Below are 13,157 nucleotides of genomic sequence, written 5' to 3'. Positions count from 1 at the left end.
ACTAGTGAGCTTGAGGTGTGTCTGCACAGACAATTCCCCAAAGGGAGAGAGAAGAGGAAAAACATGGAAGAACGTTCAAGTGCTCTCACATGTGGGCAAGGACAGTAACAGCAACCATCACTTCAGCTCCATGTGGCCAGCTGTGAGGGAGGGTGTGTAAGAGTAAACCTTTATCCACCTTGATAGATAGATGGATAGATGGTTGCTAGGCATGAAGATGAACAGCTTGTGGATTTGTCTGGATTTACGAGTGAGAGCTTTATGGTGAGCAGGATACTCACACATACAGCTGCTGGAAGATTGAGAGGCAGAGGGTGCTTGTAACATATCAAGTGAGTTGAAAATGGGATGATTTTGTGAAGGAAAAACTGAATGGATGATGTAGCAATGTGAATGGAGGGTTGTTCTGGAAGAAGCTTGGTGAAGAGCATGTACAGATACCTCAGTAATCTTCCAAGTGTTAAGAAGGAAGGAAAAAGGAAGCCTGTGAGCTTTCCTGTCAGACCTTTCTGTCGGCCATTGATTTCATTATCTAGTCATGCTGACTGCTGAGCTACCACCAGCCAGTTATCTCACCCAGAATGTGAGGGAATACTATACCACATACAGTAATACGTCAACACTGTCTTGGCATTTCCAAACACATAAAGTCACAAACTGAGTCAACAGAGTCAATACTTTAGCTGAGACAACAACTGATAGGTCTTGCAAGTTATAAAAGAACATAAATGTCTTTAGGGGGTTTGATTTATCAGACAATTTACAGAACATTCCATTAAAATAAGAAGTTACTAATCTTCTGTTTCCACCTCAGACAAGATTTAGCAATATTTTACAATATAGGAAAAGAGATAAATGCATGTTCTGAGAAAGCAAATACCATCAATAAAATAAAAAATAATTTACTCAAGATTACAAGTCCTCCCCTCAAAATTCCTGAAAAGAGCCCATATATTTTTATCTTACTGATCTCAGAATTTTCTACTGTTGCAATTTTTCTTCTGGTGTTTCAGATCCCCACCTCTTAATTTTTACAAAAGATGGAAATTGTTTTCTCAGAAATGTCATACTAGACCTCTAAACATTTAATAAAAGCAAAGAAGTTGGATTTTTAAGGTGCTAGCAAGAGGCAGTGACTGGAAGATGAATCTACAAAAGGGGGTAAGGGCCACCACGCTCAGATCTGCAGGCTCTGGTTGCTTGCCTGGTGCAAGGAGGGTTATGGATCCAAGCTTGCCTCCTAGATTGGATGTGGCAAAAGCTGGTGAAGAAACAAGACTCCTAAAGTAGCCAACAGAGCAAGGTGAAAGGCATACTCTACCTCCCTCTTGATTTTTAATGTCTTGCTCCGGACCACAGAAGACTGGGATTTCTTGGTATTCACTGCCATATCCTTCCCCTAACTGTGCCAGACCTTTCAAAAATTAAGCAGCGTCACTGTGAAAAGCAGAGGGATTGCTGCTCCATTCTTCTTTATCCACATGGAGGGTGCAGGAGACCTGGATTCACTTTTCTCCACCCAAATGTGCTCAGACCCACATCCCTTGCCTGGGAACAGGGGCCCTAAGACTATTGTACATGGATGTTCCACTGTCCTTACAGCAAACAAACATCAGGGCCAATGACAAACAAACTTCCTACATGAGTGGTCAGACACCCATTGGAAGGAGGGGAACCCTCCTTGTCCAAGAACAGCCTTGTTAAAGCAGGGCTATTGCACATCTACTCTAGCTTTTCTTAGAGATCCCCATTTATCTGGGATTTCAGCTGGCAACGTTATCAGCTACACCACAACAATTTTGAAAAGTCTGCTAAAGTGCAAGAAATTCCAGACATTTCTGTGGGTCTCATGCTCCTCAATGCATGCAGACTGAGTCTGGCATTTCTAGAAAAATTGGGACTTCCCAACCACACCATGCATGCCCTTTCAGGATGCGTGTAAGCCAGAGGTCTGGTGCTGGCAGGCAAACTGTGTGCACAAATGAGTTAGGGAAAACAGAGTAAACCAATACATGCATGCAATATGGGGCTTACTCCTGCCCACTGCATTGCCAGTTGTTTCTGTCCAGGCTATGCCAGACAGAAATACAGAAGTGCTGTATAAAGCTTCAAAGCATTTAGCAGTGCAAGATTCAAAACCAGGTTTCCTCTCTGCTACCATGTAAACCCAACCAAGGGGTGAGACAGTCATTTCTCTCTCTCTCTGCTCCCCTCAGTGGCTTTATTATTCTGCACAACACAAAGCAGCTTCAGCAAAAGAGGTTGAAGGCAGGTAGCTCCAGGCTGGCCCTGGGTTGGATGGTGAGGGCAGGCTGCAGGGACAGAGGCTGTGTCTGCAGAATCCTGTCAGGCAGGTTACTGTGGTGCTCACCAACACCTCAACACTGAATGTATTTTTGTTTGTTCTTCCTGAGGCTGTTTATGTGCATCCCAGATCTGCTAGGGATGCTCTGGCACCATCTGACTGGCCAGATAGGCCAGGGATACCTGGACTGATAGTAAGGTGAGTGCATCTGTGATAATAGCTTCAATCAGCATGTCAGTAACTGTGGTTATGTCTGTGATGGTACCACGACCTGGAGAGAACTACCTTGTGCTCTGCTGCACACACCTGAGATACATCTTGTGCATTATAAACTATCAGAAATAAACTTTTTTTTTAAAAGAAGTCTAACACCAACAGAGTGAGCACATGATAAGAGCAGTAAATTTACTTGACCCTCATGGTAAAATTCTTAAGTATTTATAAAAGTAATGTCAAAATAACAAAAAAGTATTCTTAAAAAAAAATAAATAAAATTAGAGGAGTTACTTAGTGGAAACAAGCTTATGCTGAACTACCAGGTTTATGAAGAGTTTCAAATCTTAATATTCTAAGTTACCCCACATTCCATCCTTGGTTTCTGACATGATGGCAATGCACCTATAGGGATCAGATAGGTTATAATCCTTAGCCTATATTTAGAGGCTTCCTGAAGCCTGCATCTTTTATATTCACCACATGATTAACAGATACAAGAAAAAATGTCTGTTGGTTGATTAATAAGGTTTAGAAGCAATGGTGGTGTTTACCAAGACAGAATTAATGTTTCTCTACTTCCTATATGTAAGAATATTTGCATGCAGTATTATTTATAGGTTTCAGTGCAACTTCTAGTTAAACTAATAAAAAAATATATGGAAAGGACAAAAATATATCCTGAGGTAGCTTTTCACTAGATATATGGGGAACAGATGGCTCTTGGTCACTGGCTTACATTCTGTCACCTGAACTTTACTGTATGAACTAGTTTATTTACTGATAATATTACTAGAAGCTAAAAAATTAGTGTGCTAGGGACTGACTGTACTCTCCCTGTCCAGACCAGGACTAAGACAGAGTGGTAGAGCAGGGAAGGGATAAACAAGAAACGAGTCCAAAAGTCACCCTTGAAAAAACGTATCCTTACACAACATTCAGCAGGGGCAGCATTTGGATACAGACCTATCATGCAGCCTCATTCCTGAGAGGAGAACTCTGTCAGAGAATCCCCCTACCCAAAAAAAAAAAAAAAAAATGGCAGGGGAAAGAATAGTTGTGTTTCTTCCATGCAGAAGAGAAGAACAGGAGCAGGTGTGCCACAAGATGGTTCTTTAGCTAGAGGTGTATATTTTGTTACAAAGAATTTTCAGAGTCTAGGCTGTTTTGAAAGAGAATTACCTGTCTGTCTTCTCCCCACATCCTTTAACTGGGGCAGCCAAGAATGGTGAACCTTAATTTTGAAATATATTACCTGAGGGCACAGAAGGAGGCTGGAGTCAGAAGAAAGGAAAATAGTTAGGTGGATTAAGTGAGGTGAGCTCATGGAATTTCTTCATAAACAGAAATGACAGGCTAACTTGGGAAAATAAAGTTTCCTTAAGCACACCTGACAGCAGAAGCTGACTGATCAAATATGAGCAAATATGTAGTGAAATGGACAATGACAGGAAGCCAAGTAAGGCCGTCCTCTGGACTCAGCAAACAAATAAAGAGAAAACACCTGAGCCATGCTAAGGAAAAAGTGGTGTTCACATGCACAACAGCCCAAATTGTCATCCCAGCTACTTGCAGAGGAGCTTGAGTGTGGTGAAGGGAACAAGAGACACTGACTTCGGAGACTCGTGACAGAAAGCTTTACCTTCCTTGGCACCAAGCTCCTTCCTCCTCATGTTCCTGATGTCAGACCCATTCTAGTTGGACTACAAATATATCACATTTTGTAAACACTAAAAATCAAGCAATCAAAACCATACCACTGTTCAACATTGCACATTTTTAGAATGACCTTTGTGCTGGCTGTCCACATACACACACAAACGTTCAGATCCTTTTTATGCACAGAAGCTTCCTCCTATTTCTGCACAATATTCTTCCCAAGAACAGCCACTCTACTTCCACATAAGTTTCATCACTGACTTCTATTTTGGCAGGCTTAACAATCAAGAACACGATTACTATCAAGAATCATTAAAGATGCTTTTGAGACCCCCAACACAGGACAAAATCTTGATGGAAACAGGAAACCTTCCTGATTTTCTCTTAACAAGCCACAGCCAGATCAACCACTCAGTAAGTCACAATCAATTCAAACTATTCATTCAGAGTACAGATTGACTTTTCTAGGTTACCATGAATTTTCAGTTAGTATTAATACAGTTATGGTTCCTATTTGAAATGAGGAATGTTAAATTCTAGACTCTACAGAAGATTACCAGAGCAGAAACTTTAATATTTTTCAGAGCAGGGTGTTTAGAAAAGCCAATCCATTGTTAATGTCCTGCACAAAAGCTTTGGTTTTCAATACCTTAAAACTTTGCTTGATAACCATATTTTACAAATGAATGCTGTTTAAAAACCAGGATATCCAAGTTTACTGAACACACCCTGACCAACAAACTGTCTGGGTACCTGAAAAATGTTATGGACTGCTTCTCTCCTTGTAAAGGCATTTCAAATACAGCAAGATTAAGTAAACCTCCATGCCAGTCTTCTTACCAAAAAAAAAAAAAAAATCCAGATCATTGTAACGAGACTCTAAACAGCTCAAAATCAGCCAAATAGGGACTCCCAGGCAGAGCACTGTGGAAGAAAGCTGTAAGGCTGCTGACAGCAGGCTCACATACAAATCAAGAGATACAAACATGGTCTGCCATGCCAAGTCAGTTCCCGAATGTGCTGCTTTACAGCCCCAATAAAGGAGCCCCAGCATAGACAAGGCTCTGGAAGCTTGGACTAGGGAAGCAGAAGGGTCGTTTAAAGTTACCTCTTTCAACCTGCAGGGTTATAAATGTTAAGTTATGCCACAGATCTTGATTCAGGATTTCACACTGAATGGCCTACCCTGTCTAACACAGGAAGTCTGCAGCAAAGTTAGAACTGAACCTTTTCTTTCTTAAGCTCCTGCCTTCCTTGAAACAGGGAAAAATGGGAATCTGTTTAATTCTGAGTGTGGGTGTGAATTTTACAGTTTACAGGTATGTCTTTGTTTATCTGATGACTTCAAAGGTTTTCATTAATAAAAAGAATTAAAGTCCCTGATGTTTCTCCTTAACAGACCTTTGGTAGCAATTATAGGTGTTCTCATTAAAGAAATAGTGGGGTTTTGCTGAGGAAATAATTAGCTTCATTTTGATAAATCCTTTTCTGCCAAATGGCTATAGACATTTTAAACAAGAAAATAAATTTCTAGATTAAGCTACAACTGATTGAATTAACTGCCAGGTTAATAAGAGTCTTCTGTGGGGACTCTTCCTCTCTGAGTAAACTGAATCTTTGTATTGAAAGGGAGGAGACCTGAGCCGTAAAAGTTCTTTCATGAATATTGCACAATATTTCAATTTCCTCTTTAAAAAAAAAAAAAATTAAAAAAATACAACAACAACAAAAGAAAATAGGATTATTTCTCTCTCCCTTTTCCTTCATCATGATGTTTCTTATATTTTGCTGTAGGCTATCCTGTCATTTTCAGATTTTTGATCCCCTCATGAAACAGACACACGAAGTATAATCTTTCTCACAGATGTTACCAAAAGCACCAGGGATCCAGGCTTCTGCTTGTCTATCCATGGGATGCATTTATATTCTGTCTATGCAGGTGTGTTTCAGAAGTAAAAATAATAACATTTTCTGAGTTCTCCAACAAAAAGTTATCTCCAAGTTCAGGGATAACTATGCCATAAAGTTAAGTCACTCATCCTACCACAGGCAATGAATCAATAAAGAATTTAATAGTAAGAAGAGTTACAACTGATTTAGTACAGGAAGTTGTATGCTAAAATACATGGGTATACCCAAGTGGTGTGAGGAAGCTTTGCTCTACATGCTTTGTCAAGCAGGAGTCTACATTGCTTTAAGACAAATGTTAGAATGCCAACAACCAGGCTGACTTCAGGGAAGATGAAGACAGTCCCCCTACATCTTACCTTTCCAACATGCATGGGAGCTATAGCATGAAATAAACCCCCCAAGCTAGTAGGAGCTATTGTGAATAGGTAGGGAAAAAATCACTGAAAATTGGTCAAACACTGATCGTATGCATAGATTTATGGGTGTAACAAAACAGAACACTGCCATCTTGGAAGGTCAGTCAGTATTTCTTTTTACTCTTTTGGGCCTGTCTGGTTATTTCTATACAGCATATACACAGAAATAACTGCACCTGTTTTGTCTAATTAAGTGTAATCCAGTCTTACCTGACAAGTCCATATTGATGTGATAATGAATCCATCATCTCTGAAGACATTGAAGATTTCAATGATCCCCCGTGAATAACCAAACACAGAGATACTAGCATCTGATACCGCCAAGTTAAATGTGAGGTAGTCAGTGGGCTGCAGAAGATGTCTCTGTTTGTATAGGACAAAAATCACAATGCTGTTTCCAAACCAAGACAGCCAACCTGGAAGAAAAATTTAAATTCATGAAATCAAAAAGCAAATAAAGCAAGAAGCAGTTTAGTGCGTAAATGTGCAACACCTCTTCTAAAATTACCCTTTTATTCCATCAGAAACAAATTAAGCCAGATTGTCCATTAGAAAACCTATGCATGAAGCCTTTAAAGTAGCTGGGAACATTTCATAAGCAGGAATAAGTGAATAACTCCAGCAATGAAACAAAACAAACAGATTCTGCTGCATCTGTTGAAGATCCACCATTTAAGGGCCTAGATAATTTTTTTTTTTTTAAAGTGAACAGATGAAATTCATGAAGCGTAACAGCTGGGGAAAAAAGGAAGGAGGAAATATTGGTGGTGTGGAGCAGAGACTACAAAAAATCTGCCAAAAGCTGCAGCTATTTAGGTACTTTGTATACAATAATGGATACTGAAAGTTCATTCACAGAGCCAAAGAGCCACTTTACCAGTCCTCCCTTAAGAAATGCAGCTAATACAATTAGGTGTGATCTCTTAGAACATTCTAGGATTTCCTTGCAGCAAAGCCTGTCCCAGGTGGGAATATTTTCCATTAATACACCTGATAATCTCTATGAAGAGAACATTTAGAAGACACCTTTTGGAAGCTTTAAAGTCTTTATTTAGTTAGGTTTAAGGAAAGTTGTGTCTTCCCTTACTCTCTAGGTACAGAGATACCTGACTTGTATGTGGCTAGTTACATGAGGAAAACACAAGGAAGATTCCTGTAAATCTGGTGAAAGTCAGCCCCTTACTCAGTTTGAGAGACCTAGAGTTACCAAATGTGCGTGGCTATTGCTCCACCCATCAGTGCATGATCTTGGTAGTTGGTGTCCCACACTTTGGAATGATGTAGACATGTAGAAACATATTACTTTTAACATAATGTTTACTCATAAGTGGCAGGATCAGTGTTGAAAATGGGACCTAGCCAGTGAAGGTGATAGCTCAAGGGTTGGCTGCTGGATAAGGGTTGGGCAGCAGGTTGGGTGGCACCCAGCTGCTCCCCACTGGCTCCCATTTCCACCTCCCAAACCAGCTCTGCCACTGCTCACATAGGTGGCCTCACTTCACCTTGGCAATGTGGAGCAAAACAACACCACTTTCGAGTGCCTGCAGCCCAGGACAGGTGGTGCTTTTGTTCCCCTCAGTGGTGTCAGGGTACAATGTTAACTACCAGGTGAGGGAGAAAAGAGTTGATCCATTGCCCTCTCTCCAGGCACAAGCAGTAGATGTCCCAGAGTAAGGGTGGTGTATATTGATGCAGCAAGAGGTGAATAGATGTGCTGAAGAGGGATGTGACACAATGACACTGCACAGCATCTCTGCATATTCAAACGAGTTGATGAGATGAAAGATGGCTGATAGGTTTGATGTTGTAGCAAGACAGCAGCTGCCTTTTTAGGAAGCATCAACAACCCCATATATCAGGCACCCATCACTTTGCCTCTGGGCTGCCTTGGCTAGAAAGGGAGGGGAGGAAACTGTTTCTGAATCTCCAGGTCACCTGCGAGAATCACAAGCTGAAATGCCAAAGAGCAAGGTGCTGGCTCTCCAAACAGAGAGGCTGGGTACTTACTGCCTGGTGAGGTGCTTTGGGTAGTCTGGAGTGGAAGGAGAGGTGGTTAAAGGGGCACTCTCCATTCAGCACTATGAAATGCTTTTGCTGCAGTGCAAATTCCTTTTTATAACTTTTCTTTGCAAAATTGCCAAGCAACAGCTGCTCTGGCTTGCTTGCAAGTGCACATGGTTTATTTAAAGAGCTTTTGAACTGGGAAGAGCTGACATGTCACACCGAGATACATGCATATATTTTACATATATATCTCATTATAAAGATAAGATCAACAATAATACATCTTATTCTGGCCACTTGGTGACAATGTTTCTTAATTAATCTCATTTCCAATGGCTGCACGCACATTAAGTCAGGAATTGTTTCTTTTCCCTGATTCTAGGTATAGCAAATAGCCCCAGCATGGCACTGGAGGAGGACGGCGTTGGGAACGTGTCAGGGCAGCCTGCATTGCAAACACAGTAGGTGCATTGTTTGTGTACATCAGCTCTACCTTTTGTAAGCTAAGACAGTTTTCGAGGCAGTAGGCATGGAAATATTTTCCTTGTCAATAGGAAGGTATAGCACTAGAATGGCAGACAAAATAAAATAGCACCTCCTTTGCAAAGAGCAAAATTTTGTCAGTGCAGAGGAATGGATAGGAGGACTAGCCTTAGACTGCCAGACACGTGCACATCCTGGGAATATATATAGCAAATTCACCCTAGCCTGGATGGTAAGGGAGATTTCAGCTAAAGTATTTTAAGGAAAAAATGGAGCAAAATATCATGTAAAACAACAATACACATTTTAGATGGAGGTGACATGACACAGTGTCTGGGATCATTTTTTGCAAGTACATTCAAACACTGAGGGTAGGAATGAGGGATGCATTGAGAGAGAGGTTACAGAGCAAGTATGACTTCTGCAGGTAGGCACAATTCTTTTAATCAAAGCAGGTGGAGAACCTCCACTGGCATATCCAGTCCCTGAAACATCTGATCTGCCTGGGCAGTAGAACATATTAATATTGTGATTAAAAAAAATAATATGGAGGAACTCAATTCTCAGTAAACTGGAATAACAAAAACAGTGGTCACATAAAATGCTATCAACCAGAACAGTGATTGTAGGACACTGGATATCTTCACCATCAGGCAGATGTGCTGGTCTGACTATGTTGTCTGACTGATTTAAAAATTAAAACACCACCAACACCACCACCACAAAAAACCCCAGGCAAACCAACAACCAAAAAGCAAACCCAAACTGAAACAAAAACCCAAAACAACACTAAAACACCAAAGCAACCAACCAACAACCCTAACCAAAAGAACACTTCAAACCAAACCACCTCCCTCCCCCTCTCCTACAAACCCTGACAGCAGAACATGGCAAAAGGTTGAAATTGCACTGCAGAGGGAGCACAGCAATAGCTCTGACACTCAGTGAGGGCAGAGATCTCCACAACTGCTTTGCAGGTGGCATGTACCTCAGGGTAAATCACAGGGAGATCAGGAGCCCAGAAAAATTTCTGAACTTCAAAGCACTATAAGGCCTTGGAGTCATCAGCTGGAAACACAATAAAACGAAGGATAGAAAAGAAAGGAGGCAACTAGTTTCTTTTTCTATTTTTCTGTTCTATTTATTTATTTTTTAGCCTGTCAGCACTCCTTCACTCACAAAAGTATATATGAAAAAGAAAAAAAAACAAACAACAAAACAAACACAAACCCCACCCCAAACTCAAACTCTGGTGCCATCTTAAGGTAATTGTGGTGAGAAAGGACAGGTTTTAACTGAAATCAAAATGTGGCTGAGAGAAAAAAAAAGGATAGGAAGGAACAGTGTTTCCACCCAACGTGAGTTTCAGAGAAGAATCACCACATTTCCCCCATAAGCTGTAACAATGTGTGATATGGGCTACTCATAGAAGATAGATGCTGGCCCTTCAGATGTGGCAAAATACACAGATAATATGCAATTACTGAAGTTTGTTAGCACGTGGTAGGACTAACAGCTACTGTGAGATTGGCAGTATCAGAATAGAATAGGTTAAATGATTGTTGATAAATGCTGAATACTGAACAGCTACCTGCACTCCTAGGACACCCACAGAGTACTACAAGTACTTGGTACCACATTCGCAAACACTGGGATGTAGGAGGAACAGGATGGATAGCAATATTAAAAATGTATTGCCCTTATATAATTCAGTAGCAATCCTTCCCTTGGAATAATACACCCTAACAGAGAATTTTGATCCAGAGATGTAGAAAGTACTCCACAAAGGAGGGTGGTGCTGTTATCTGTGATTTCTGGGGGAGGCACAGAAAGGCTGCCAAAGCAAGCTGATGGTACTCAGGAATTGAAACCCTATTAACAAAGTCCTGTATCAGTGTGCTGTCCAACAGCCCATGCAAAGAAAGTACCAAAAAAGCAGCCAGTGAGAGTGAATAAGGGTATTGAAAATACCTCTGCTGAAAGTGACACAGAACAGTGAGATTGTTAAACTCTGGGAACATCTAAGAGGTAACACAGTGATTTTACAAAGATTTCTGCCAGTTTAGCCCAGCCTGAGCATCCAGACATATCCTATTTTTCTCTCATGCACAAAGGGAGTTGACACCTTTGAGCTGGTCATCCACATTTCTAATACATGACTTCATCAATGCCCAGATAAGATAGGTTATTATGCTTTGTACTTACACTTGTTCTTATAAGACATTGTTGCACGGCATTTACTTGTAAAATCTGACAAGAATGAATTAGGAAAATGGGTTTTACAACTTATCCATCTGCAATATAAAATATACAGGGAGCCTTAAGTGGAAGAATTCAAAAAATGAGATCAAAAGGTGAAGGTTCAGTGTCACAAGACAAGCTATGCTTTTCCTTCAGCAGATAACCTTACCTCTAGCACAGAGATTGAACTGAACACCTAGATACAGAGCAGGCATGAATTAAGTCAGTCAGTTACTGATTCAACTACTTATACAGAAGCATAAATGTTTGTCTCAAGAGGTTTGCTGTAAAAGATTTTCAGACTAGAAAACTTTATTTGAAAAGGTGCTAAAATCCAGAGAATTTGCAAAGCTGTCATTAACTATTACAACTGTGAAGTGATCTTGCTCCATTTTTAATTTTTGCTGCTAATTATACATACACACTATCCTATCCAGGTCATATTGCCAGCGTTGGCATGAAGTAGGAGAGTCATCATGTTTTAGACTTGACAAAGAGTGAAGAGATTATTTATTCAATAAATGTGATCATTCCGTGGACGAATGTTTTGTGAATGGCTTGTTTCCGTTCCCATCTTCTTGCATTTATCTGTCAAACAACTTCTCAAAATAATGCTCATTCTGTCACTTGTCAGATAACAGTTTACTATTACTGTTTGGAAACATGTGCCATTTAAAGGCATGTTTGGGTCTTGTGGTCTGTTCCAGCTTCCTGATGGAGTTACTAATGCTGTCAGCACACCTTTCTGATATAAACACTCGCAAAAAGTCACGATTTTTTCTTTAACAAATATTCTCCCGTACTGACTTAAAATTTCCTTTTATGCCAAGCATTCACTCTAACAGTTCCAGTTAACCGTGACGTGAGGGAAAACAAGCACAGAATAAATGTGTATAAATAGGGAAAAGAACAATTTATTTAAGAATTTCAATTACAAAGAAAAAAAAGTTTCAATTCCCCCCCCCCCCCCCCCAGGTCTCATTGTGGCTTAGCTAGCAACTCGGGGCAGTACTTCTAAATTGCACCTAATAATTTCAATTATACAAGGATTTTTCCTAGGGTATAGGCAAAAAGGGGTGAGATGTAATGCTAGCAACAGGACAAGCTCACACCTGTCTGTCAAAGACAGTTCTGACCTCATGGAAAGGAAGAATGGAAACAACGTGCTGGCTTCAAAAAGGGGATGCTGATGCAGCTGACCTAACAAAGGGTAACACAGTGACTGCTGTCACCTGCAGATAGTCCCTCTAAGCATGCTATGATGGCTCACCACTATGGGGTTGGCATTGCATTTTTCCCTCACTTTGCTAGTCCCCTGGCCAAAGCACTATCAGGGAGAATGATGGAGCATTGACTCGGCTCTTGGATATTCACATCCTCTGTGAAGATGTGTGACTGTGGGAAGATGTGCCAAATCTAGCTGGGTTTTTTTGACTTTATCCTGTGGAGTTGAAGAGATTCAGAGGAGCTCCATCTTCTGGGTAAGTGCTAACACCAATCACATGCATCCCTTTGGTGTCAGAAACGTACATCAGAATTTGCAAAAAGTTGCACTGGCACACTTAGTTTCAAAAAAGTGGAAAACATGTAACAGTTACAGAAATGTAATCACTAAAGCTATTTTCCAGGGCATCAAAAAACCAGAAGTATAAACTATTAACATCTTCAGGACTTTGTGTAAAGAAGTACCCATAAACATCTGCAAATGCAAATTGTCTTTCCAGACCCCTACAGAAGCACAGGTACGAGCAGGTATTAGAGGGACTGGTCTTTGTCCTCTGCTGTCAGAAGGGCAAGAGTGTGTCTACGTAACAGAGTACTTTGTTCTGCCATATCATTGCTCCCCAGGCAGACTAAGTTATCCGTGTACATAAAACTAATAACTGCAAATCATTATAGTGGGTGCTTGCAGAAGTGCAGTAGCA

General features: G+C 40.6%; 1 protein-coding gene across 1 annotated transcript in view; it reads right to left on the bottom strand.

Annotated features, from left to right (window-relative positions):
* LOC103768579 (opsin-5-like) overlaps nt 1-13,157 on the bottom strand; it is a 30,571-nt gene that overhangs the window by 14,972 nt on the left and 2,442 nt on the right. The window contains exon 2 of the mRNA XM_008935731.1: nt 6,715-6,920. Coding sequence (XP_008933979.1) covers nt 6,715-6,920 — 206 coding nt within the window. The remainder of the gene's footprint in view (nt 1-6,714; nt 6,921-13,157) is intronic.

This window comes from Merops nubicus, unplaced genomic scaffold (genome assembly GCF_000691845.1).
Source record: "Merops nubicus isolate BGI_N331 unplaced genomic scaffold, ASM69184v1 scaffold12362, whole genome shotgun sequence".
In the NCBI taxonomy this organism is placed as follows: domain Eukaryota; kingdom Metazoa; phylum Chordata; class Aves; order Coraciiformes; family Meropidae; genus Merops; species Merops nubicus.
Note: the sequence above shows the minus strand (reverse complement) of the source record. Positions and strands in the feature narration are given on the sequence as shown.